Here is a 26,650-nt window from a genome sequence, read left to right on the forward strand (position 1 = left end):
AGACATTCAGACTGGGCTGGGAATGTGGCTTAGTGGTAGAGAACTAGTCTAGAATGCATGAAGCCATGGGTTCAATTCCTCAATACCACATAAACAGAGAAAGCTAGAAGTGGTGCTGTGGCTCAAGTGTAGAGTGCTAGCCTTGAGCTAAAGAAGCTCAGGGACAGTGCCCAGGCTCTGAGTTTAAGAGCCTCAGTATGGGGGGGAAAAAAGACATTCAGACTAAAATATACCTTATAACTATTAGCAGACTAACAGAAAAGATGATAAGTATGAAGAACATCCTCTAAAAAATAATTGCAATATTTTAAATGGGGGAGGATTTTTTTCTTAAAAAAAAGTTAAGAATTTTTTCTCCTTCCTTTTTACAGTGCTTTATCAAATTTAGAGCCCTACACATGCTCTAGCACTGAGCTACAACCCTTGGTCTAGGTTATTTATTTATTTTTGCCAGTCCTGGGGCTTGAATTCCAGGCCTGAGCACTGTCCCTGGATTCTTTTTGGTCAAGGCTAGCACTCTACCACTTGAGCCACAGCACCACTTCTGCCTTTTTCTGTTTATGTGGTGCTGAGAAATTGAACCCAGGGCTTCATGTATGCTAGGCAAGCACTCTACCACTAGGCCACGTACCCACCTTAAAATGTTTCTAAGGCTGTAAACTTGAATTATTCTGTGTGTGGGGTTTGTGTGCACATGTGCGTGTTCCCCTGGTTCTGGATGCTGTCCCTGAGCTTTTTTGCTCAATGCTACCACTCTATCAATTGAGTCACAGCTCTACTTCTGGTATTTTTAAAGCTTAATTAGAGGTAAGATTCTCATGAACCTTCCTGCCTAGACTGAATTCAAATCACAATCTTCAGATCTCAGCCTCCTGAACTGCTAGACTGCTAGTATTACAGGCATGAGCCACTAGTGCCTGGCTAAAGACTGAATTTTATTTTATTTTTTTAGTTGTTGTTATTGCCAGACCTTGGAACTTGAACTCAGGGTCTGAGCACTGTCCCTGGCTTTTTTTTTTGCTCAAGGCTAGCACTCTACACAGTGGTACTTCTGGCTTTTTCCATATATGTGGTGCTGAGGAATCAAATTGAGGGCTTCATGTATATAAGGCAAGCACTTTACCACTAGGCCATATTCTCAGCCCCTAGACTGAATTTTAAAAGATTTATTAGCATATATTCGTTGTACAAGGTGGAAATTTCTGATGTTTACACACACGCACACACGGTACCTGGATCAAAGTTATCTTCATCTGTTTCCTTCATCTCCCCCTCCCATTTCTTAAAACAATTTCAACAGGTTTTATTGTTTTATTGCATGCATGCAATACATGCATACATGACATATTGACACGTATTTATCTTCTCCATTGGTCCTCCAGCATAAACTGAATTTTAAAATCAATCTAGATTCTCTTGACAGTCCACTTCAGTCCATTCAGGTATGCTGAATTTTTACTATTTTCCACAATATTACTTTTATTTTATTTTATTTTTTGCCAGTCCTGGGGCTTGATGAACTCAGGGCCTGGGCACGGTCGCTGAGCTTCTTTTGCTCAAGGCTAGCACTCCACCCCTTGAGCCACAGCACCACTGGCAGCTTTTTCTGTTTATGTGGTGCTGAGGAATCAAACCCAGAGCTTCATGCATACTAGGCAAGCACTCTATCACTAAACCACCTCCAAGGCCCACAATGTTACTTTTTTTTTTTTTTTTGGCCAGTCCTGGGCCTTGGACTCAGGGCCTGAGCACTGTCCCTGGCTTCTTCCCGCTCAAGGCTAGCATTCTGCCACTTGAGCCACAGCGCCGCTTCTGGCCGTTTTCTGTATATGTGGTGCTGGGGAATCGAACCTAGAGCCTCGTGTGTCCGAGGCAGGCACTCTTGCCACTAGGCTATATCCCCAGCCCACAATGTTACTTTTAATAGTCTTGAAAGTGGTCTACAGACTGTAGCCCAATGGGCCTAATGTGGTCCATTGTCTGCTTTTTATTGTTTGTTTGTGACTCAGGCTAACACTATTCTCTATTGCCTTAATCTCAATAAAATGCTGGGATTACAGGCATGTCCAACCATGTCTAACTCTGCTGTTTTTATAAACACATTTATTGGACTACTTTCACATTGTAAAAGGCAGCACTGAGTAGCTATGACAGAGACCTGTATGGTCTTTAATGCCTAAAACACATCTGGCCTTTTATGTGTTCCTCACAATAAGCCTATGAAATTGCAGCTACTGGCTTTTCCTTTTTATAGATAAGGAACAGAGACACAAAATTAGTTGACTGAAAAATCACAGAGCCAGGCCGGGTGCTGGTGTCTCACACCTATAATCCTGGCTGCTCAACAGGCTGTGATCTGAGTATAGTAGTTCAATGCCAGCCCCAGGCAGAAAAGTCTGTGAGACTCTTACCTCCCACTAACCATCAGAAACTGAAAGTGGTGCTGTGGCTCAAGGTGGAAGAGTGCTAGCCTTGAGCAAAGGAGCTTAGGAACAGTGTCCTGGGCCTGAGTTCAAGCCCCACTACTGAAAAAAAAAAAAATCACAGAGCCAGCATACAAATCAGAGATCTGTCTAATTCTACTGGTTCCCAACCAAAGAGGACAGGAAAAGGGGTAAAAGAAAGCTGACTCTATAAAAGAAAACAATTAGAATTAATTTAGTTTAGCAACATTTAAAGGATTCAAGATTTGGAGTTAAGCTGTTAACAAACAGTCAAAAAGAGAAGGAGGAGGAAGAAAAACCTATAAGCATCCAAACACCTGCTATCATGCAAAAGATTTTGCAAAAAGCCATTCCAAATAATGCTTTGGCCACTCACTGAGGAATTAGGTTCTAACAACTTTAAACAGATAACAAAAACTCATAAGGGGCTATTTTTATTTATATGGCTAGATAATGCCTACAGGAAGGAAACATGAAGAAAAAAATGGCTTGAGGGAGAGCACTAACTTTTAAAACACTACAAGTAAATTCTACTGGCTAGTTTGCTAATAAAGTAGGCAGAACAGACCAAATCATTCTATTAAGAAACAGGCTTCCAAATCTGACAGTTAATCATCCAAAGGGTTAAAAATAAAGAAGATAAATTCTTACTTGAGAGGCTAAACACTACACACACACACACACACACACACACACACACACACTATTCTTTTCTCATCTTTTTTAGTTGGCATTTTTCAAAATACATTATGGGCTAAAAAATAAAATTGCAAAGAAATGACAGGTGATAGAGGAAATGAGAGTTGATGTATTTACTTAAGGAAGAATAAGAGAAAATGCACATTTCCACTCAAGATTGGCTACAAGTTATCACAGCTCCAACCCCAAGACAATGTACCACAAACAGAATCTTCTGATGTGAATGGAAAGTGTGAAAACATGGAGCCAAGAGCCCTGCTGCACCAGCATTGAAAGCAAAGCCACACACCAGGCCTTGCCTCTGGCAGCACTAATGCAAGCTCTGCAGTGCTCATCTCAGTCCCCACAGGAATCAGCTGTCAGGGCAGACAGGCCTCTTTGAGGGAGGTCTTGAAATCATGACAAGAATTTCATTACAGTTTACAGAAATGTTGTTTTGCAGTTTCAGTATGTCCAGGGAGTAGTTCTCACTGGCCAAAGGGGCACAGATTTCTGAGAGAGAAACTTTGTTCCATGTGTCATACATCTGTTTCAAGTGTACAAAGTTGTAAAGAAGAAAACACTACATAAATTCCTAGGAATCAAATCACTTTAAATCTAATGGGAGAACTTAATGATGAAACCCTGTAGCTAATCTTTATAAACAATTATATACATTTTAATTTCTAGATATTGAAGAATTTTGTTGTTTGCTTGTTTGTTTTTAGGTAAGGTCTCATTATATAGCCCACCCGGTTTTGAACTTTTGATCCTCCTGCCTTCAACTCCTGGGTGCCAGGGATTATGGGTGTGCACTACCACACCAAATTAAAGTTCTCTTTTTCTGAGGGAAAAATTAGATTTTCAGGCAAGGTAATCCTAGCTACTCAGGAGGCTAAGAGGATTGTAGTTCAAAGCCAGCCCAGGCAGGAAAGTCTATGAGATTCTTATCTCCAATTAACTACCAAAATGCTAGAAATGGAGCTGTGTCTCAAGTGGCAGTGCACCAGATTTGAGTGAAAAAAGCTTAGAGACAGAACTCAGGCCCTGAGTTCAAGCCCCAATGGTACCCCCCAAAAGAGATGTTCATTATAGAACTTCAAAGAAATAACTATGTGTAAAGGGGAAAATAAAACACTACATTTTCAAAATTTGAAGGTCGTGACCTATTAAAATAACTTTACTCAGTATTCCTTTCTAGACAAATATGATACTATGAGCAGGACTTTCCATTTTAAAATCAGTTATCTCCTTTTTTTTTGTTCCAAATGGCAAGCTAATGTGTATTTTGGAGTGAAAGGAGAAAGACACCATGTTCTAAACAGATTTTACAAGTTTGGGAAGGTTTTTTCCCACCTTAGCTTACTTGTAAGAGCATCAATTTATTATGAATAGGGCAGGATACCATTGAACCGTGGGCTTTATCAAGGAAGAGGAGGGAAGTGTCTGGGAAAATGGAGAGGGTGGAGAGCATTATGTAGTAGGCTATGTAATCTCACTGGGCAGATGCTGTCAAAAGATGAATCATTCCTTGCCCAGTGTTTTACACTGCAACCAGATCTCAGAAATTACCTGGGGTGTTAAAATACAAGTTAGCGTGTTTTGAATAAAATATGGACTAACTCAACATATCTCTACACATGAGATACTGTATGCTGTTAAAGATGAAAACATGTAGAATATGAAGACACTTGGGTCTCAATGAAATAATGGTTAGGTGATAAAAGAATACAACATATTGTGTATAAAATATGATTACCACTCTATGTGGAAAAAAACTGTAAGCATAAGGAATAAGGATTAGAGGGGATATAAAGGTCTCTAACTATTTGAAATGATATATTAATGAGATACTCACGATTCTTTATTATTTGATTTTTTTGTTTATAGAAACTAAATTTTGTACAAAATCAAAGCAATTCTGAAATACATTAAATATACATAAGTGCTGGAATGGAAGCTACCAGCTTCACAACCTAAGTTTTTATTTATTTATTATGCTGACCCTGGTGCTTGAATTCAGGGACTAGGCACTGTCCCTAAGCTTTTGTGCTCAAGCCTAAAGGTCTATCACTTGAGCTACAGCACTACTTCCATAAGTCTCACAGACTTTTATGTCTGTGCGGGCTTTGAACTGTGATCCTTAGGTCTTAGCCTCCAAAGTAGCTAGCATTACAGATGTGAGCCACCAGCAGCCAGCATTTGATTGTTGGGGGTTTTGTTGTTTTGTTTTCCAGCTTTCTTACTCTACCACGTTAGGTCCACCTACCACTTTAGGTGCACCTCTAGTTGTAGCATTTCCCAGAGCTTAAGACTTCTTTGTAAGTGCTAAATTCTACTGTAAACTGTAACAGAGATCCAAAGAACTAGATCCCTTGCTGGTCACCAGGCCACAACTTTGAGGTCATCAGCTGGGAGTTCTTTGCTTCAGTTAGCCAGCCAAGTATCCACTAGGGGTCAGCATTATGTTTAAGTGATGATAATAGAAGGTTTACTTACTTAGTAGTTATGATTTTTTAAAAAAAGGTTTAAACTCTTTTGTAACACAAAGCCCTCCTTCTCAACAGTTAACATGCGCATAATTTATTGATCTTTGTAGAAAGAGATGTCAAACTTTTATATGTTTGTATTGAACTCAATAAACAATGGTAAAACCGAAGAAGTAGATTTTTACTAGTTTCAAACTACACAAACTTTCCATTCAGGAAGACAGGAAAAAAGCCAAGTCAACTTATCTTTCAACCCAACCTACTATTTAACAGCTATTCACATGTGCAGCAATATGATAGTACGAAGGATGGGTTCTGAGGAACACAGAACAAAATACTTCCACTTTGAGGGATGAATCAGTCTTCGTGCTGGTGTCCAGAAAAGGAATGCATTAAGCCAATGGCCACTAATTCAGCTAAAGCTTTTCTATTGTGGCATGGGCTGAGAAGGAAAATAACAAGGCTTTCTAAACTCACATAATGGAGACTTTGACTTGTCTGAGGTTTCAAAGATGAGACACTGCAGGACCTGGCTGGGCACAGAGAGGAAAAAGCCACACCCATACCTACAATTGGTCATAGACATTCAGTGAAGGTGCAAAGCCTTGCTAAGTCTAAGGATGATCTGTGAAGCTAACACAAAAAGAGGAGGGTGATACAAAAGTGAGACTAGAAAGTCAGGTCATTTGTCCTAAGCTGCTCAATGGGCAACCTGTGAAGTCATTTAAACAGGAAATGTCAGGGTAGCAATAGTAACCACATTTCTGTGGCTCTTTCAACTTTTTTTTTTTTGGGGGGGGGGGTGGGGGGCCAGTTCTGGGCCTTGGACTCAGGGCCTGAGCACCATCCCTGGCTTCTTCCTGCTCAAGGCTAGCACTCTGCCACCTGAGCCACAGCGCCCCTTCTGGCCGTTTTCCATATATGTGGTGCTGGGGAATCGAACCAAGAGCTTCATGTGTAGGAGGCAAGCACTCTTGCCACTAGGCCATATTCCCAGCCTCTTTCAACTTTCTTTCTTTCTTTCTTTTTTTTTTTTTTTTTTGGCCAGTCCTGGGCTTGGACTCAGGGCCTGAGCACTGTCCCTGGCTGCTCAAGGCTAGCACTCTGCCACTTGAGCCACAGTGCCATTTCTGGCCGTTATCTGTATATGTGGTGCTGGGGAATCGAACCCAGGGTTTCATGTTTACGAGGCAAGCACTCTTGCCACTAGGCCATATCCCCAGCCCCTCTTTCAACTTTCTTAACACAATCTGACAGATGCTATTAGCAAGCAGGATGGCCATCACAGATTTCATTTTCTGCAGTAAGAGTATGCTGATAATCACCCTGAATCACAAGTAGCACCCATGCTCATCTTCTACCCGGCCCAAGATGTGTGAGTGGGGGCACCTTGAGCCCCTTTCCCTGGGAGGCTAAGGAATGTGATTCACAGAGGACTGCATTGCTTAGGAGGGTGGGTGATTAACCTCATGCCTGGGGAAAATGAGGAGGGGGGAAAGTGCTGGCATCTGAAGGTCTGATTCCTGGGGGTGGATTCGGAAAGGGAGGAAGTGAAGAGACCATGGTGTGAAAGAGGAAGGAGTCTGAACAGACTGACCAAGAGCTTTCTGGGCCACCTGACATCATGAAAATGGCAGTGTGGGAGGCTGCACAGTACAGGAGCTTTGCCCTGGTAACCTAAGAGGGGCACCATGGGAACCAAGCAAAGTGGGCTCCTCTTCCAAAGCACATCAGTAGGGCAGGCCAGGAAGTGAGCTCAGCAGTGGGTGAGGGCTACTTTCACAGATGGTCAGCAGGTCTGGACTTAGTAGCACCCTGTGGAATGCTCTTCCCCTCTGGGTATGGAAGCTGGACTGACCACCTCTCAGGTCTCACTACTGAAATCTCTTGGGGTTTGTGGACAATTCAGGAGGAAAAAGAAGCCCCAAGAGGAAGGGACTGGACTTCCTTCTGCTAAGATATGTGAGGGAAAGATATAACTGCAATATGTGTTGCAGTTCATGGGGATCCTAATGTTACCCAAGTCCAGCAAATGAAAAAGCGGAACTTGGAGTACAATGAAAAATTCCATGCTCTTTCCATTATGCTATAAGCTTCACTTGGGAAGGAACTTGTAAATCACAACGAGATACATAAAATAAAAGAGATTCCACTCCCCACATACAGAGGCACACTGCCTACCTAACAGCATTTCAAATGCCATTTCTGATTCCAGTTAACTGGTTTTAAGTTTAGTTCCATTTAATTTCTACAGTATTTTATTTACAACTATCACACAATGCTTACTTTACTCTTTTATGATCCTCATTTGTCTTATCTTTCTACAGAATAAATAACTTGAGGTTAGAGGCTGGTCTTACTCATCCTGTATGTCTGTAGTAATTAGCTTTCCTTTTTTATACTGCAGACACCTAATATTTTGGTTTAAATAATTAAGATCTTGTCTCCCCTCACTTCCACCAGTGACAGTAGGTGGTTAGAAAAAACATACTGAAACAGAAATATCAATTTAGAGGATATGATTAAATGTTAACCTAAAAATCCTATTTATCTGTTACCTCTAAATTATATAAATTATATACAAAACTTGTGGGCTGGGAATGTGGCTTAGTGATAGAATGCTTGCTTAGCATGCATGAAGCCCTGGGTTTGATTCCTCAATACCACATAAACAGAAAAGGCCAGAAGTGGTATTGTGGCTCAAGTAGTACAGTGCTAGCCTTGAGCAAAAGGAAGCTCAGGGACAGTGCACAGATCCTGAGTTCATGAAGCCCTAGGATTGGGGGGGGGGGGGGGGAAACAAAATAAAACACTGTGGCTCTCACTATTTCATATGCTTGCACAAAATCATTAAGAAAAATCCCATAAGCCAGGTGCTGGTGGTTCATACCTATAATCCTAGATATTCAGGAGGCAGAGATCTGGGGATCATGGTTTAAAGCCAGCCCAGGCACTAAAGTCTACAAGACTCTTATCTCCAATTAACCACCAGAAAATTGGAAGTGGTGTTGTAGTTCAAGTGGTAGAGCACTAGCTTTGAACAAAATAGCTCAGGACAGTACCCGGGCCCTGAGTTCAAAGCCCCACTACCTACCAAAAGAAAGAGAAGGACGGAGAAAGGGAGGGAGGGGGGAGGAATGGGGGGAGAGAAAGAGGAAAAAACACCATTTTGTCAGATACTTGTGGCTCATGCCTATAATCCTTGCTACTCCAGAGGCTGAGACCACAGTTTGAAGCCAGCCCAGATAGGAAAGCCCACAAGACTCTTATCTTCATTTAGCCACCCAAAAGCAGGAAGTGGAGTTGTTCCTCAAGTGGTAGAGCATTAGTCTTAAGCACAAAAGATAAGGGACAACATCCATACAGGTATACTGGGACTGCCAGATGCTCCACACTGCTTGCTCCACAGTTCTGCCACTGAGTTTTTGTAACTGTAAGTTAATTGAAACCAAGAAAATAAGTAAATAAATATTCTTAAAAGAGAAGGAATAATTTTTCTCTTTTTTTTGCTGTGCCATTCCTGGGGCTTGAATTCAGGGACTGGCTGTTTTTCTTCTTTTATCCATTGATTTTCTTTTACTTCATTGTGTTTGTTGTCTGCTCAGAATAGGATCTCACTATTTACATGTTATTTCTTGGCTTATGACTTCCGGGTTTTTATTTTTATTTTTTCTCTCTCTCCTTGGGCCATAGCCATTGCCTTTTTAGGAATAAGACATACCTATGAATGTGATGACATCTTCTAGTGTTTTGATAAGAAGTTCTTGTGACCCACAAGATTTCTGCCAAACTTGGATTGATTGTTGTTCATTTTGCTGGTAGGCATTCCCACAGATGGGAAATAATACACTGATTTGGTGTTTTGAGTTTTAGTAGATGTAAATGAAAAAAAAAAGAACTATTATGAGTGGAGACAAGCTGCCAGAAGAATCTAGGAGAAAAGATCAGTTTGGGGAATGTAGATTAACTGCTTTTTTTCTTATTTAACTTTTTTACTTTCATAAAGAAAATAGTGGAATGCACTTTTGGTCCAGTTCTGCAAATACCTGTACACGAGGCAAGCACTCTTGCCACTAGGCCATATCCCCAGCCCAAATACCTGTAGAACAACATCTGATGTATGGCACTTATGCTAGAAACTAGAGATAGTCTAAATAGAATAAGTTAAAAGAATGATCCTGGGCTGGAGATATGGCCTAGTGGCAAGAGTGCTCGCCTCATATACAGGAGGTCCTAGGTTCAATTCCCCAGCACCACATATACAGAAAATGGCCAGGAGTGGCGCTGTGGCTCAAGTGGCAGAGTGCTAGCCTTGAGCAAAAACAAGCCAGGGACAGTGCTCAGGCCCTGAGTCCAAAGCCCAGGACTGGCCAAAAAAAAAAAAAAAAAAGAATGCTCCTGAAAGAGCTTAAGAGTCAGGTAGGTAAGTGAGACAACATAAATAGAAAATAATCTATGGGACAGCCAGAGGGAACTTTTTTAAAATGCTACTCAGGCAATAGGAATGGAGAATATCACAACTTCTGTCATCGAGCAAATCCCTACCCAGAGTGATGGAGCAAGCTGTAGAGACTCGCCAATGCAGTGTCTTATAGGACTTATCCTGTGCTGTCGTCTCCTTGGAAAACAGCCAATTTTCAGCAAATACGTGCTGTCATTCTGTCTGTAACTCCAGTGCTTTTTTTTTTTTGTTTTGTTTTTTAATTAGTTAGTTTTCTTTGGAGACAGGTTCTCACCATGTAGCCCAGGGCTATCATGAAATTCTACCTAGCTCAGCTCAAGCTGGCCTCATACTCCTAATCCTCAAGCCTCAACCTCCTGAGTAAAGGCATATACCACCATGCCTGGCTACGCTTGTAAAATAAAATTAAAAAAAAAAACAATAAAATAAAAACTCTGTAATACTGAAGTTGGCAAATTTTACTAGTTACTTGAAGTAACCACTTTTTAACTTAAAGATCAGGCCATAGATAAGGAGAAGAAACAGTCTTCCTATAGAAAACCTTCCATTTTCCTGCAGCCCAGGAAATGGCCAAGAAAGACTAGTTTACAGGGGAGTATGTGGTTTGCTAATTCAATTATTTGGGCTGTGCCAAAAGAAATAGTTAATTTCCTGGCCCCTTCTTTGTGGAAGTTTGTGAACTGAGGAGTGTGAGAAGCTTTATATTTGGTTTCAGAAACTTCTAACTACAAAGAGACATTCTGTGGGTCGTTCCTGTCAAGAGAACAGGACCTGGCACAGCAGGACAGAGATATGGGGGGCGTACAATCACCATGCTTTCATTTCTCATGCCTCTCAAAGTGTGAATATGATTTTAATCTCCCTAAATATATCTCTCTCTTTTAAAATATAGCCTTTAAGTACCAGCTAAACGTTGGCTTTGCTTAAATGAAGAAACAACAGTCAGTTTCAATGCTAAAAGGGTTTAAGTGATTTCCAAAAGTAATTTTAATGTTTCAAATTTGACCTATAGTGATTTTACAACCTAAGCTCTATGCTGCTACTGAATTAAGCTATGCTTAAATATTAGCCCAAACTGTGGTTACTCAATTGTCATGACCTGTTTGAAGGATTTTTTTTTCAAACTTGTGTTAAATTCCGTATTTCTCCATTCTCCTTGTTATATGATTGGTTCCCACCCCCCCCCAAGGCCTATTTTCAAGACTGCAAGATTTGAGAAATGTAAACTATACATAGGGTTGTGAGTATAAGTCCATAGTAGGACGTGTATTTAGGATGTATGAGGTTCAATTTCCCAACCCTTCAAAATAATAATGAGTAGATGGAGGTATGGTTTAAGTTGTAGAGCACCTGCCTGGCAAGCAACCATGAGTTCACTTCCCAGTACTATCAAAACATACATAAAATCAGGGGCTGGGGATATAGCCTAGTGGCAAGAGTGCCTGCCTCGGATACACGAGGCCCTAGGTTCGATTCCCCAGCACCACATATACAGAAAACGGCCAGAAGCGGCGCTGTGGCTCAAGTGGCAGAGTGCTAGCCTTGAGCGGGAAGAAGCCAGGGACAGTGCTCAGGCCCTGAGTCCAAGGCCCAGGACTGGCCAAAAAAAAACATACATAAAATCAATTTTTAAAAAATGCATATGTATGTAAGTGTTCTAGTAACACCATGTTGCAGTATTAATTTTCTAAAAATGTATTAGTAGAAAATATTACTTTTGGGGCTGGGAATATGGCCTAGTGGCAAGAGTGCTTGCCTCGTATACATGAAGCCCAGGGTTCGATTCCCCAGCACCACATATATAGAAAATGGCCAGAAGTGGCGCTGTGTTTCAAGTGGCATTGTGCTAGCCTTGAGCAAAAAAGCCAGGGACAGTGCTCAGGCCCTGAGTCCAAGGCCCAGGGCTGGCAAAATAAATAAATAAATAAATGTTACTTTTACACACTACACTCAAGTAACCCTTCATGATGAAGTGTCTTCCTATTGAAATGAATAAAACATAAGATGCTGGACGCCAGTGGCTCATGTCTGTAATCCTAGCTATTCAGGAGGCTGAGATCTGAGGACAGTGGTTTGAAATAATCATCTCAGGCAGGGAAGTCTGTGAGACTCCTCTTATCTCCAACTGATCAGAAAAAAAGCCCAAAGTGGAGCACTATCATATAGTGCTAGCTTTAAGCAAGAAAGCTCAGGGACAATGCCCAGGCCTTGAGTTCAAGCCCCAGGAGTGGCACAAAAATACAAAACAAAACAAAAAAAGGTAAGACAGCAACTGAATCTGGGAAAATGTGACCCTGCCCCCCCCACACACACCTGTAGAAGTAAACTGATTTTAGTATAATGTTTGAAATATATATTCCAATGTCACTAAAAATCAAATTAAACATCTTTTCAAGATCTACAAAGATATATTGTGACAAAGACCCAAGGGTAATCTCTCTCTCTTTTTGTGTGTGTGTGTGTGTGTGTGTGTGTGTGTGTGTGTGTTAGATCATCTATTTCTACATTGCTTTTTTGGGGAAGAAAGAGTCAAGAACAAAGATGGGAGAAAAAGGATATTAATATCCTCACTAAAGCATGAATTTTAGGAAGAAGGAAACTGAATTGAGGAGTGAGATATAAGAAATAATGAATAATTATTAAGTACATAATAATTGAGAGGCATGTAAACAAGGTGATGCTAAAATGTAACATGGGACATGTTGGTGATTAACATTCAAGCATTTTAAAGTGCTTGTGTTGTTTGGGAGAATTAAGATGTCTACTAAATTAGCAGTTTAGAAGGAGGAAAGAAGGCAGCCTTAGGATAGGTCTTGCTCAGGACAGGCACACGTCTACCTCTGTGCTACATCTTGAACCTCTGAAGATACTATTTTTAATTTATGTGCATCTACTAACATACTTTAAAAGATATAAAAGTAAAACTTGATGAAATTATAAGGAAAACTGCAATTCTATAGTTGTACACGTTTTCAACACACTTCCTTTCAAAATTGTTAGATCTAATAGTAAAAAACCTAGTACAAATAAGAAAAGATCTGAACAATACAACGTATTAGTTTGAGCTAATATCTACAGAATCATCAACTCAATAACTAAAACAAGCAGATGAGCTACAGAAATTTACCCAAGACTAGGCATGTCTTAACAAATAACAAAGACTAGCTTTTGTACAGACTTGCTTTCTAGCCATGGTGAGTTAAGAAACACTTATCTTAGGAAAGATCAAAGCATGGGACTCAGAAAATTTAGAAAACATGCATAAGTAAATTTAAAGAGTACAAAGAAAGAAATATGAGACAGGAAATTAGTAAATAAAAAAAATTAAAACATACAAAACATATCAGCAAAATCAAAAGCTTATTCTTTGAAAAGACAAAAATTTCTGGGAAGACTGATAATTTTTTCTTAAAGGGTGGGGATGGAGAGGACTGATTCATGCCTAGGGATGTAGCTGTATGGTGCAGTGCTTGCCTAACATGCAAAGGCCTTGAGTTCTGTCTCTAGCACTATAGAGGGAGAGAACGACCAAATAATCAAAACAAAGTTGAAGCTTTAAAAATAGAATGTTGTCAATAACTTAAAAATCTGAAATTTTACACAATATAATTCCCTAGAAAAATTACATTTACCAAAAGGAGCTCAAGAAGAAACTGAAAACAGACCACTCAGTGACTGTAGAAAGACCAAAATGAAGACAGGACTTCTGAGGATGTGCTTTAAATTTCTATCATTTGGCTTAGGAATGTCAATTGCATTTTCACAGAAAGGCAAAGCTACAAGTAGAGGAACAGGTTGGCTGCTGCTGAGGCTGGAGTTTTGGATGTGTGGAGGGGTATGTAGGAGTTGGATGGTGATGATAGGGATGGTGTGAAGTAGTCATATAAATTTAAATGTATCCAAAATTACGTTATTTTAAGATATGTTGAAGTATGTAAGTACAGATGTTAAGGATACAGTTGGATGTATGAAGTAGCACAAGATAGATCTGGGTTGAAGATACATAACTGAGTTACCTATATTCAAATGACGATGTCACAGGTGTGGTGGGTGGCTAAAGTAATCTAGGGAGAAAGAGAGAGCAGTGGTCTCAAAGTCTGGTCTCTGGGCCAGCAACCTCAGCATTACCTAGGAGCCTGACAAAACCACAAATTGTCAGACTCAACCCTGTACCTACTGAATCAGGAAACTTTGAGAATGGGGGGTCTTCGATCTATATTAGCAAGCCCTTGAGTGATTCTGATAGAGACTACAATTTTGAGAACCAGTAATACAATGAGAAGTCAAGAGGTCTTAGAGCCTTTCCTTTTAAGTCTGAACATTAAGCTGGGTTCCAAGAGCTCATGCCTATAATATTAATATTGGTCAGTCAGGAGACTGAGATCTGAAGACTGCAGTTTAAAAAGCCAGTCTGGGCAGAAAAGTTCACAAGTCTCTTATTTCTAATTAACCAATAAAAACCAGGAAGTTCTAAGTGGCAGAGTGCTAGCCTTGAGGCAAAAGAAGCTCAAGGACAGCGCCCAGGCCCTAAATTCAAGCTCCAAGACACAAAGTTTGAACGTTTAATTCAAGAGGGTGAGTCTGCAGGAATGCTAAGGACAGAAAGAAAAAGATAAGAAAATGAGAGTTGCTCACCAGAAGTGATTTGAGAAGGAGCTGAGAAAATAGAGACAGTAGATACAGAGCATTTAGATTACCAAGAGGTGATGATAAGACAGGTGGAGAGGGACTTGGGTGATGAATAAACCAAGGTTTTAAAGAGGACAGCGAAGAGCATGAGGAACTGCTGAGAGAAGAAGCTGGCTGAGAAAGAGAGATGGATGATGGGGTTGGGCAGCAGTGTGCCTCAGCAGGAGCATTATGTGGCTAAAAATGTTTAGAATCACTGCATGAAGTGACGATTTAAAAAGACACAAATGTGGCAAATCTGAAGTCTGATGGCAGGAAGTTGAAGAAACTCTATGATAGGGGCTGGGAATATGCCCTAGTGGCAAGAGTGCTTGCCTCGTATACATGAAGCCCGGGGTTCGATTTCTCAGCACCACATATATAGAAAATGGCCAGAAGTGGCGCTGTGGCTCAAGAGGTAGAGTGCTAGCCTTGAGCAAAAAGAAGCCAGGGACAGTGCTCAAGCCCTGAGTCTAAGGCCTAGGACTGGCAAAAAAAAAAAAAAAAAAAAAAAAAGAAAGAAAAAGAAACTCTATCAAATGGCTTCTGCCTTTCCTGTGGGATCGATCACTGGTAAGGCCATTCCTACAGAGACAGGTATGCTGTTGTATATTCTTGGCCTACTGTAGTAAATCCCTATTACTCAGCAACTGTCTATTTATGTATGATGTGGCTCTCTGTGTAGGTTTGCCCATGGGGCAAGAATGTGCTAACAATACAAATTTTCATAGGAAATTCATCAACTGGTTTTTGAACATGATTTGGTTCCTCTGTAGTCTGCCTTTGTTTGGGTAAAAAACAGATCATAGTTCCTTTCACTGTAACATTTCTTATTGAGTTACTCATATGGGATCTGACTGCTTTTATACAGAGTGGCTGAAAAAAATCTCTGGGACTTTGGGGGCATGGGCCAGGTCCATAATTAAGCAACAAGTTAGAAAAACCCTCACTCTTCTCATCCCTATTTTTCCCTGCTAAGTAAAGGCTAGCTTTCCATTAGCTGTCACTGGCCCAATTTCTACCTCCCTTCTCTCGAATTTCTACAGCCATCTGTTCATCTAAGCATTTTCAATTGGCTGTCACTACACTAACCTACTGGTTTTCTGTAGGAAAGTAGAGTTGGTCCTCTGTATCCAAGGGCTCCACATCCAAAGATTCAATCAACCTCCAACAAAGTATTTGGGGGAGAAAGAATTGTTTAAACACATACAGACTTTTTTCTTGTCATTATTCCCTAAACAATCAAGTGTAACAATGATTTATATGGCAACAGCTACTTATATGTGATATATCACATTAGGTATTATATAAGTAATTTAGAGATGATTTAATATATAAAAGATTAATATAGATTATATGTAAATATTACTCTATTCTATTTCAGCAACAGATCTACAAAAATCTATAGAATTTATTATCTGTAGGGGATTCTTCTACATTCCTCTGTTGTAGAGAATGAGGGATGGATGTATTTCCAAGAATAATGCACTAAATAAAACAAGTACTTCAATGAAACGTGTGTGTTGGTATACAATCGTATTTATCATGCTTATTCATTTCATTATTCTTTCAACAAATATTTACAGGCTATAAGCGCTGTACAAAGTTTAATACGAGAACCATGGGAGACACAAAGTTCACATGGTATTTGTAACAAAAGCAATTCGTTCTTCAAAGAACAACCACAGAAACATACTTTGCAGAAGGAAATTAGAAATAAAGAAAACAAAGTTTTAGCTGTGGGCAGGGATGAGAGGGGGAAACTGAGGGAAAGCAAAGGAAGGGGTGATATTGTCTGTACTTATTACCTGACTTACGGAATTGTCACCCCTTGTACAACTCCTTAGTAATAACAATAAAATCACACTTTAAAAAAAGAAAACAATAGTAAAAGTATAGTAAAAGTGATTAAGGTAGAAATGCAAGGGAATCCTGGAAGCTTAGTACCTTTGAAAGTATGATGACTTATGTGATAGCTTTGCTTAGAGAAAAAGGCATAGCAACTCCTTTGGAAGTAAGCACAAAAGTGACTGTGAACTTTTGGATATTTAAAAAACTATCCAGGCTGATATACATGCGTGAAAATGTCATATGAACCCCCCCTCATACAACTAATGTATGTTAGTAAAAAATAAAAATAATAACAAAGAAACAAACAAAAACCTAGCAGCCCCTTGAAGCAGTAACTCTGGCTGTAACTATCAAGTTCATTTAGAATTCTATCTGCAGATTCTCCTGTCCTCCTTAGGTGCTGCTCTTCAATTCCTATCTTCCTAGTTGCTTCCCTCTTTCCATCTCTACTTGTGCTCCAGTATAAATAAGCAGCAGTTTTTCCATGGCCTACAATTTTCTGCCACTAAATCATCTCAGTCTTTCACACACCACCACCCAAGCTCTGCATAAATGAATCAATGACCTTGGGTATTTTAAAAGTGCCTAGCACATAACAGATGCTCAATTACAACACATTTCCTCCTTTCTTCCCTTCAATTTTTCTCTTCTCTTGTGGGGGATGGAAAAAAAAAACAGGAACAGAAAAAGCATCTCTCTGTTGTAAAAATATTGAAAAAAGTTGAAACCACTTCCCATCACCTACCTTGAGTCTGTGGGCTGTAAGGAGACAGGAGTTTGGACCTTTTCTTTTCATAACCTTTCTGTGTGATGTCTCCTAAAATAGCAAGAAACAGAAATAGGTTAGGCATTATTCTTATTCTGTGGTTGCTCACCGTAAAGATAAATTAATTACAGAGTATTTTAGAACTACCACATATACAGTCGGGGTGGGGGAAATGTTCTGCTAAGTGTGACTTTCCACAGGCTGAGTTGACTACTTGTGGAAAACTGCAGGGCCTGTCCCTGACTCTGATCCTTCAAGACAATGTGCTTCATGACAAGAGATTCCCCAGATCCTCGGCACTCACATTTCCTTGGTATTTAAGATATTCCCAAATGGAACACTATATAACTTGGCAGACAATGATTTCCTCCAAAAGTTACAGTTTAACCTAATGAGTGCAACTAGTTTGTGGCACATTCTCTTATTTGCTCAGTAGTCTATTTAAGGGAAGTAACGGAGACTTCCGGACAGGGACGAAGCATTTCAAAGGTCCTTCTTTCTCATCCTAACACTTGTCTTAGCCCCTCTCTCCTCCACTCACTGATTTGTATTATTCATGCACATTGTCTTTTTTATGAGGTTATATAAAAAGTACATATAAAGCACATACAAAGTAGATAACAACAGTTGCAACAAGGGTAGAGTGATAAATAGGGAGGAAAAATCTCAGGTAGAGAACAAGGCTGAATGGAAGAAGTGCACAGCACCAAAAGGGTACTAAAGGGGGGAGAGTCAAAGCTGGAGGAAGAAATAAATGTCATGAAATACCTGTGACACGACAGAGCACTATTTTCCAAAAAATGTATTTTTCTAATCAGAGCAAGGTTTATTTAAAAAGGAGCTTTACACAGAATTCAATGCATAAAAACAGGAAAAAGTCCAAATTTAGCATAAAACATAATATAAGCATTCAAATGTTTACTAATTTTATACATAGGCAACTGATGGGGGAATAATTTGATGACGAAAACTTGAAATCAATGTCAGTTTGCTACCCTCCGCATTCGAGGCTGTGTTGGATCAGCAGCGTAACTGGGGCTCCATAAAGGGCTCAGCACAGTAAGTGGGGCTCCATAAAGGGCTGCAGTAGGAGCGCCACTTGCAGACCTGTGCTACGGCAAGGCCCTTCTTCCATACGACAATGGACAGTGGGACCAAGCCTAAAAACCAGAAAGACTAGATGTTATCCCAACACTACTGCAGAGATTTGAATCTGACTGCAGCTTGAGTCCACAGGGACAGAGGCTGGAAAAAGAAATATAAGGACGAACTGTAAGGAGGAAGGCTGGGTTTGATTTGCTGACTGGTTGAATGTATGACAGAGAATGTGTTTTTTGGCTTGAGCCACCGAGCAGATGGTTGTGCCAATCTCTGATAAAGAATTACAGTAAGAAGTGTATGTCTGGTGAGGCAAAGAGTTGAGCTTAGGACAGGCATGCCCTGAATCCCATAAGAGATTATCTCATCAAAAATTAGTTATAGACCAAGCGCCAGTGGCTCATGCCTGTAATCCTAGCTACTCAAGAGGCTGAGATCTGAGGATCGTGGTTCGAAGCCAGCCTGAGCAGGGAAGTCCATGATACTCATATCTCCAATTGGCCACCAGAAAAAAAAAAGAGAGAGAGAGAGAGAGAGAAAAAAGAAAAGAAAAACAGAAGTGGCACTGTGGCTCAAAGTGGTAGAATACTAGCCTTGAGCTAAAGAGCTCAGAGATAGCTCCCAGGCCCTGAGTTCATGCCCCACAACTGACAGAAAAAAGAAAAAAAAAATGTTATGTTAGTTACATAAATCCAGAACTCAGGGAAAAAACAGAGATTTGGAATCTTCAGGACATAGTAAAAAAAAATTTTTTTTTCTGGAGTAATTTGAAAATTTCTATCAAACTTTTCATTCAGTAATTGTACATGACAATATCTCTTGTCTCATTCTTTATATGAAAAAAGTAGAAGGAGACAAGTTTCCAGGAAACACTTTACAAAAAACAGAACAGTCCTACAATGAAGATTTGACAATCCTCCAATAAAGACTGATCTACCCAAAATTTTTAACAGTACTAAGGATGTTAATAATATGTGGTATTCTAAATCTAATAGCATAGGAAGATGTTTAAAATATATTGAATGTGGAAGGCAAGCAGCAGGTATAGACAGTCTAGTTTTATAAAGAAAGTAACAGATGTTTGTGTGTATGTGTTGTGCACATATACACACATCAGGAAGGCTCTATATACTAAGTTGTTTATATTATGATATGGGAGTGTAAGGGAATTTCATGTTATTTTATTAAACAAGTTGATTTTAATGAAAAATATGTACATCAAACTTGCTTCTTGCCTTTTATGTTCAATATATTTTAAAATTAATTTTATTATTTTTTTGTTTATGTGGTACCAAGGAACTGAATCCATGGCCTCATGCACACTAGGCAAGCCAAGTACTACCAAACCACATTCTTATCCCTCTCAATGTATTTTACACATTTTCCTATGCTTAGTTGCTAACACAGTAAGATGGTCAAAATACTTAACAGAAAAAAAGCAAGCTATAGTTTACAATTTTTAGGACAGTAATGTTTAAAAACATGCATATAAAGATGAATGTTTTTAGTAAATGACTTTACTTTGCATACTTTTCAGTGCTAGAGACTAAACCCAGGGACTCCTGCATGCTAGGTAAGTACTCTAATATTTAAGCAGGCCTACACCAAAATATAAGCAAGAAGGCTTACAGGATATTGACATGGTTTTAGCTTTTTCTCCCCCCCCCCCCCACTATATTTCCTTAGTTTTCTATACCTATTATTTTAAGAAACAAATATTTTAAAATTTCTATCTTACTACTTACTGAATATACAAATTCAATAAATCACAATGGTTCACTGTTTTTCTAGTGGAATATTCAAATAATAAAATCCAAGGCTTTTCAAATTTAGGAACTTTAGATAATCTCAAAAAATATACACAACTAATAGAGGAGCAGGAACCTACTACCACGGATACAACTACTGGAAACAGGAAAAGAATGTTTTTTATTATTAAAAAAAAACTTACAGGAGTTGGAGGTATGGCTCAGTTGGTAGAATGCCAGCTAATGAGTAACAGTGTCAGGTACTAAGTTCGAGACCCAGTCTCAGACCCAAAACAACTAGTAACAGATTATTTCTGTTCCACTCCTTTTCCCTCTTTCTTTCATTCCCTTTGGGGACACATCAAAGACCATTTCTGCAGACTCAGAAAACATCTGAGAAAGTAGAAGGCCTTTAAAAAGCCCTCTTCAGTGCCTATAGTCTCAATTGTTCATGTCACAGGACCCACTTTCAGATCTGGGACATCCATCAACCACTAATGTCTCGGATTTTGAAAGGGGTCAATTGAGAGAATCTAATTCCGCCGCATCAATTAGCTCTGCTGGATTCATAAATGAGCAAAGATATTAAGAAGACCTGGAAAAGCAGTACTAAGGGGAATGTGAGGCCTATGAGGCGGGGTCACATAGAAACCCGGAAATTCTTTCTGACTACAAAGTCCTGCTCAAAAGTCACCTCTAGTCTGGCTGGTGTCTCCCATCTGTAATCCTAGCGACCTAGGAGCGATGGCAGGGGAGGGGAGGGAGGAGGTTTGGAAGGGATTGAGGTTTGAAGCCAGCCTAGGCAGAAAAGTCTGAAACCCTCATCTTCAAATTAACCAGAAAAATGCTGGACTAGAGAGGTGGCTACAGTGGTAGAGACAGTCAAATCCCATACTGGCAAAAGCAAGTCATCTCCAATGCCAGTCTTCCATCATCTGTCAGCCCTTCCTCCTAGGGCTTCTGCAACCCTGTGCACACTGCTGCGGCAGCACTTAGCATAACTGATATTTTAATGATCTGTTTACACCTCTATCTCCCTACTAGACTGGGCACTTGAGGGCAAGAATTGTGTCTTGCTTCTCCCTGTAGCCCGCCCACAACCTGGCACAATAGACACTTGCTGAATGAGTGACTGAATGAATTAAGTTAAATGGAGACAGTGAGAGAACAATAAATCAAAAGAGACATGTGTACTTGGGTGGAAACTGGAATAGAAGAAAATGAGGCCCTTAGCAGGAGCTGAAAGGCCCAAAGAGGGAAAGCTAGAGCCACGAGTTTACTAAAACTTGAGAGCAGCCCTTAAAGGTGAGCAGAAAAGCAACATCTGAACTGCCTGGAAAGAGGAAAGAACACTAATAAATCACAGAGGAACTCCATGACAGATAAAGATATCCCTTATCTGGCCTGACTGAAAGAATTCAGTGAGGATTTGTTATCCTACCTTCTGTAATTGCCCATCTATGTTTTGTACTCTTAAACCATTCTCACTACCCGGAGTCAAGTAGATTTTGCTGCACTAGATCAAAATTTGATCTTTTTTTTTTACTCAATTACACATGTACACATTCAGTGCTGCAGATCAATCCAGGACTTCATTCATGCCAGTAATTAACATCTTCAGCCCTTGACTATTTTAAAAAGATAATCTAAAGAATTTGCAAAAACACAAATTTCCAAGCCCCTCCCGGGAAGAATCTGATTCGCGGGAGTCTAGATTAGGATTCAGAAATCTATACTCTGGACAAGTATCTGCCAATCAGTCCTTTAATAATCAAGCAAGTTTAAAGATTGCTGCCTTGAAAGAGCCCTGCCAGGAGTGTTCTGGGTGGTTCTAATGACTTAATGTGAGGAAGGGATGGAGAGGAGGAATGTGGTCTTGGCTACCCAGCCCCCACAGGAGAACATGAACCCGAGGAGCTCAGACACTAAGTCACACCACAAGCATTATTCCTCAGCATAGATTTTTCTGCCATCTGGCATATGGAATATAAAGGAGTGCCACAAGTATACCTGAAAAAAAAAACCACACAACTGTATTCAAATGGTTTGTGTCTAAAGTAAACCTGCTGTTCAAGTTTTTTGAGAACTGAACAGGAAGGACTAGCCTTCCCCTCCCACTAGGATAACGTATTTTTCCACCCACATGTATACTTAGAAGAGTAGCCATGTTTTGAGGTCTGCAGCACCTGGCAGGTGTAGAAGGAACATAGAAGATCCTGACCTGAAACACTAGACAGGCCATGAAATCTCTGGGGCCTACATGCCTTCAAGCTGTCCAGCTGCACTGACCCTACCACAGTTCTTAATAGCCAATACCAACTACGTGAACATGTGGAACAGAGGAACTATGTCCCCAACATCTCACCACCTGACATCAACAAAAATAACACGGCACATGGGCTGGGGATATGGCCTAGTGGCAAGAGTGCCTGCCTCATATACATGAGGCCCTGGGTTTGATTCCCAAGCACCACATATACAGAAAATGGCCAGAAGTGGCGCTGTGGCTCAAGTGGCAGAGTGCTAGCCTTGAGCAAAAAGAAGCCAGGAACAGTGCTTAGGCCCTGAGTCCAAGACTCCGGACTGGCCAAAAAAAAAAAAAAAACCCCAAAAAAACACGGCACAAACAGCCCACAAATCATATTCAAGAAAACTGACACAGTAGACTGAAGATGATAGAAGAACAGTCATTTGCATCTTGCTGTCATTAAGAACTCAGAACCAGGGCTGGGGATATGGCCTAGTGGCAAGAGTGCTTGTCTCGTATACATGAGGCCCTGGGTTCAATTCCCCAGCACCACATATACAGAAAATGGCCAGAAGTGGCGCTGTGGCTCAAGTGGCAGAGTGCTAGCCTTGAGCAAAAAGAAGCCAGGGACAATGCTCAGGTCCTGAGTTCAAGCCCAGGACTGGCCAAAAAAAAAAAAAAAAAGAACTCAGAACCTGAGCTGGACAGAACCACAGGTAGGGCAGAACCTTACCACTTCTTGGCTGTAAGATTCCGGATACGCTTGTCTCAACCTCTTCAGAAGTCTGTTTATATGTCTTTAAAATGGGGAACAAGATCTACCTTGCAAAGTTTTTAATATGATTAAAAGTATGAGGTCTAAGCCACAATGGTGGATCATGTCTGTAATTTCAGCAACTCAGGAGGCAGAAGACTGCAGTTGGAGGTCAGCCCAGGCAAAAAAATTAGTCAGATCTCCTCTCTAATCCCAAAAGCCAGGCATCTGTCATTCCAGCTTTGTGGGAGACGAGAGATTGAGGATCATGGTCAGAGGTTGGTCCTAAGCAAAATTCAAGATCCAATCTGAAAAATACGCTAAAGAAAAAAAAAAAGAGTTGAGCTGGGCACTGGTGGTTCATGCCTTTGATTCTAGCTAATCAGAAGGCTAAAATCTGAGGATCATGGTTCAAAGTCAGCCTGGGCGGTAAAGTCTGTGAGACTCTTTTTTTTTTTTTTTTTTTTTTTTTTTTTGGCCAGTCCTGGGCCTTGGACTCAGGGCCTGAGCACTGTCCCTGGCTTCTGTTTTGCTCAAGGCTAGCACTCTGCCACTTGAGCCACAGCGCCACTTCTGGCCGTTTTCTGTATATGTGGTGCTGGGGAATCGAACCTAGGGCCTCAGGTATCCGAGGCAGGCACTCTTGCCACTATGCTATATCCCCAGCCCCGTCTGTGAGACTCTTGACTCCAGTGAAGTACATACATACACAGTCACACACAGACACACACACACAGAGACACACACACACAGACAGACAGACACACACACACAGAACTGAACACAGAGCTGTGGCTCAAGTGGTAGAGCACTAGCATCGAGGAAAAAAGCTCAAGGACAGTGCCCAGGCCCTGAGTTCAGGACTAGCTGGAACACACATACACACATACACATACACACACACAGAATTGGGAGTGTGGTTCAAGGGGTAAAGAACTTGATAGCAAGTGGGAGGCCCCAAGTTCAAACCCTAGTATAGAAAGTACCAGTATCAACATATGATTTCAGAAAGCCTGTTGAAACCTACTCTATAGCTTTAGTTTTTTGAGAACTGAACAGGAAGGACTAGCCTTCCTCTCCCACTAGGATAACGTATTTTTCCACCCACATGTATACTTAGAAGAGTAGCCATGTTTTGAGGTCTGCAGCACCTGGCAGGTGTAGAAGGAACATAGAAGGGGCAGGGGAAGGAGATGCACACTGCATGCAGGAAGTATCATGAGCTCTTCCCATACAGACAAGAAAACTTGACAGAAAGGATGACACTTGGGTGAGCTCTGGCCTTTTGTTTGAATATGAAAAATATTATATAAATTCTTAATTACACAGTCTCTCAGTTTATTAGCTTTACTCTGCTGCTGACTGGTTCAGTATAGGCATGGCTATATTTGGTAGTTGCTTTAGGATCCTTATCTTCCAAGCAAGCAGGAAAATGCTAAGTAATCCTGTGCAGTGACCTATACAATTAGGTGTGAAAAAAAAACAGGCTTTGGAAAATTCTGCAGACCATCATGTTGCATTATTTTTTTCCATAGGAAACAATCTTGACAAATAGCAAAGATTATACCTCCAGCCATTAACGTGTCTTGCTCCAATGGAAATAGAAAGATATAAACCCTATCTCAAAGTCACTTCTGTTGCAGGTGACATGCTAGGGGAACCTTGGAAAAGTATATTAGACTATTGGATAAATAACAGAATAAAGATAAATAAAATGGTATCTTTGCCTTCAAGAGACTCCCAGTTTAAACGATTATGATAAAAGTCACAAGAGGTACCCTGGAAATTATGTACGAAGTCCTATGAAAGCTGAATAGGAAATACTGGTAATAAAAAAATAACCAGGGTATTCAATAAGCCTAAGTAAGTAAATAACACTGTTATGATACTTAGGATTGACTTAATAGTCTTTGTTTAAGAAGTCTGTAATAGCCCTACACAGCAATGTTAATATCACTTTCATTTTATAGAGGCTCTGAGTGGGGCACAGAAAGTGGAAACAATTCACTTACAGTCACATCTAGTAAGTGCAGCGATCAGGGTTTGATCTCAGACTTGTCTCCAAAATCCCTGTTCTGAAAACACTACCCTGAACTCATCTTGAGATGAGTTCTAAATTCTGCTTCAGAAAGTTTGGTCCTGGATTGGGTCTGGGTAACTGTGAGGTGAAGACATACCTATCAAACTCACAGTGTGGAAGAGTAGCATGCTTGGAACAACGGCCTATGCTGACATCAATTCATGTGATTTAGCTAACAACCTTATTCAAAAAGAAATTCATCATCACCTTTGTGACACTGACCTTCAAGAGTGAAATGCTAAAAGATATTAATTTACATCTTGCTTAAGGACATAAAATGCCACATTAGAACCTGAGATTCTGGCCTTCCTTCCTTTTGGGAGGTGGAGTAGGGGAGAAGGAAGTGCCTATAGGCCCTCTCGAATTCTAGGCAAGCACTCTACTTCAGAGTTACATTCCCCGCAGTCTCTGACCTTCTCTTACCTATTCTCTGTCCACCCTTATTTCTTTGTAGGAGGCCTCCAAATCAGATGCAATAAAAGTAATAAAGCTAACCTATTATTCATAAAATGAACAACATGGGATAAACAATCTTTTTAACTCTCCTCAAAATGGATGACTTTCCAAAAGGGATTAACAGTTCTCTACACCCTCCACCAAAACCCTGGGTGAACTGTCTCTTAATCGTGTGTGTGTGTGTGTGTGTGTGTGTGTGTGTGTGTGTGTGTGTGTAAAAACCCTGCGTGAACTGTCTCTTAATCGTGTGTGTGTGTTTGCCTGCCAGTCCAGGGGCTTGAACTTGAGGCCTGGGCGCTGTCCCTAAGCTTTTTGCTCAAGGCAACGCTCTACCACTTGAGCCACAGATCTACTTTCAGCTTTTTTGATAGTTAATAGATCTGAGTCTCACAGACTTTGTTGCCTGGGCTGGCTTTGACTCACAGGATACTCAGATCTTAGCCTCCAGAGTAGCTGGATTCCAGGAATGAGTCACCAGCTCCTAGCACGCTTTCATCTTTTAAATGAGAGAAGTCAACAGTGAGAACTGTGTCTGTGTTCTGTACCCAGCTACTGTTAAAAATGAGAAACAAACAAAAAACAGTGGTTCAAGCCTATAATCCTAACTACTCAAGAGACTGAAGATCTCCCCCCACCACATACATGCAGCTAGGCATAGGAGCACATGCCTATAATACTAGTATTCAGAAAGCTGAAACTAGAGGTCAGCTTCAACTACACTATAAAACTGTCTCAAAAAAACAAACAAAACAAAAACCCAATATACACACACACTTTTAGGATCACAAGTTCATCTCCTAAAGATTATTAAAGTCCTTATTAAATAATAAGAATTTTAAAATAATATTAAACAATTCACTTCTTTGAAAAAATAAATTTCTATCCATTATTACTAAATAGAAAGTAGT

The 26,650-nt window shown here is 40.3% G+C and overlaps 1 protein-coding gene across 4 annotated transcripts in view; it reads right to left on the reverse strand.

Annotated features, from left to right (window-relative positions):
• The window catches only part of Dip2b (disco interacting protein 2 homolog B), a 237,333-nt gene that overhangs the window by 108,099 nt on the left and 102,584 nt on the right, over positions 1 to 26,650 (reverse strand). For all 4 annotated transcript variants that reach the window (XM_048364373.1, XM_048364381.1, XM_048364358.1 and 1 more), the window contains exon 2: positions 17,338 to 17,409. In XM_048364373.1, coding sequence (XP_048220330.1) covers positions 17,338 to 17,409 — 72 coding nt within the window. The remainder of the gene's footprint in view (positions 1 to 17,337; positions 17,410 to 26,650) is intronic.

Source organism: Perognathus longimembris, chromosome 1, assembly GCF_023159225.1.
Source record: "Perognathus longimembris pacificus isolate PPM17 chromosome 1, ASM2315922v1, whole genome shotgun sequence".
Classification (NCBI taxonomy): Eukaryota; Metazoa; Chordata; class Mammalia; order Rodentia; family Heteromyidae; genus Perognathus; species Perognathus longimembris.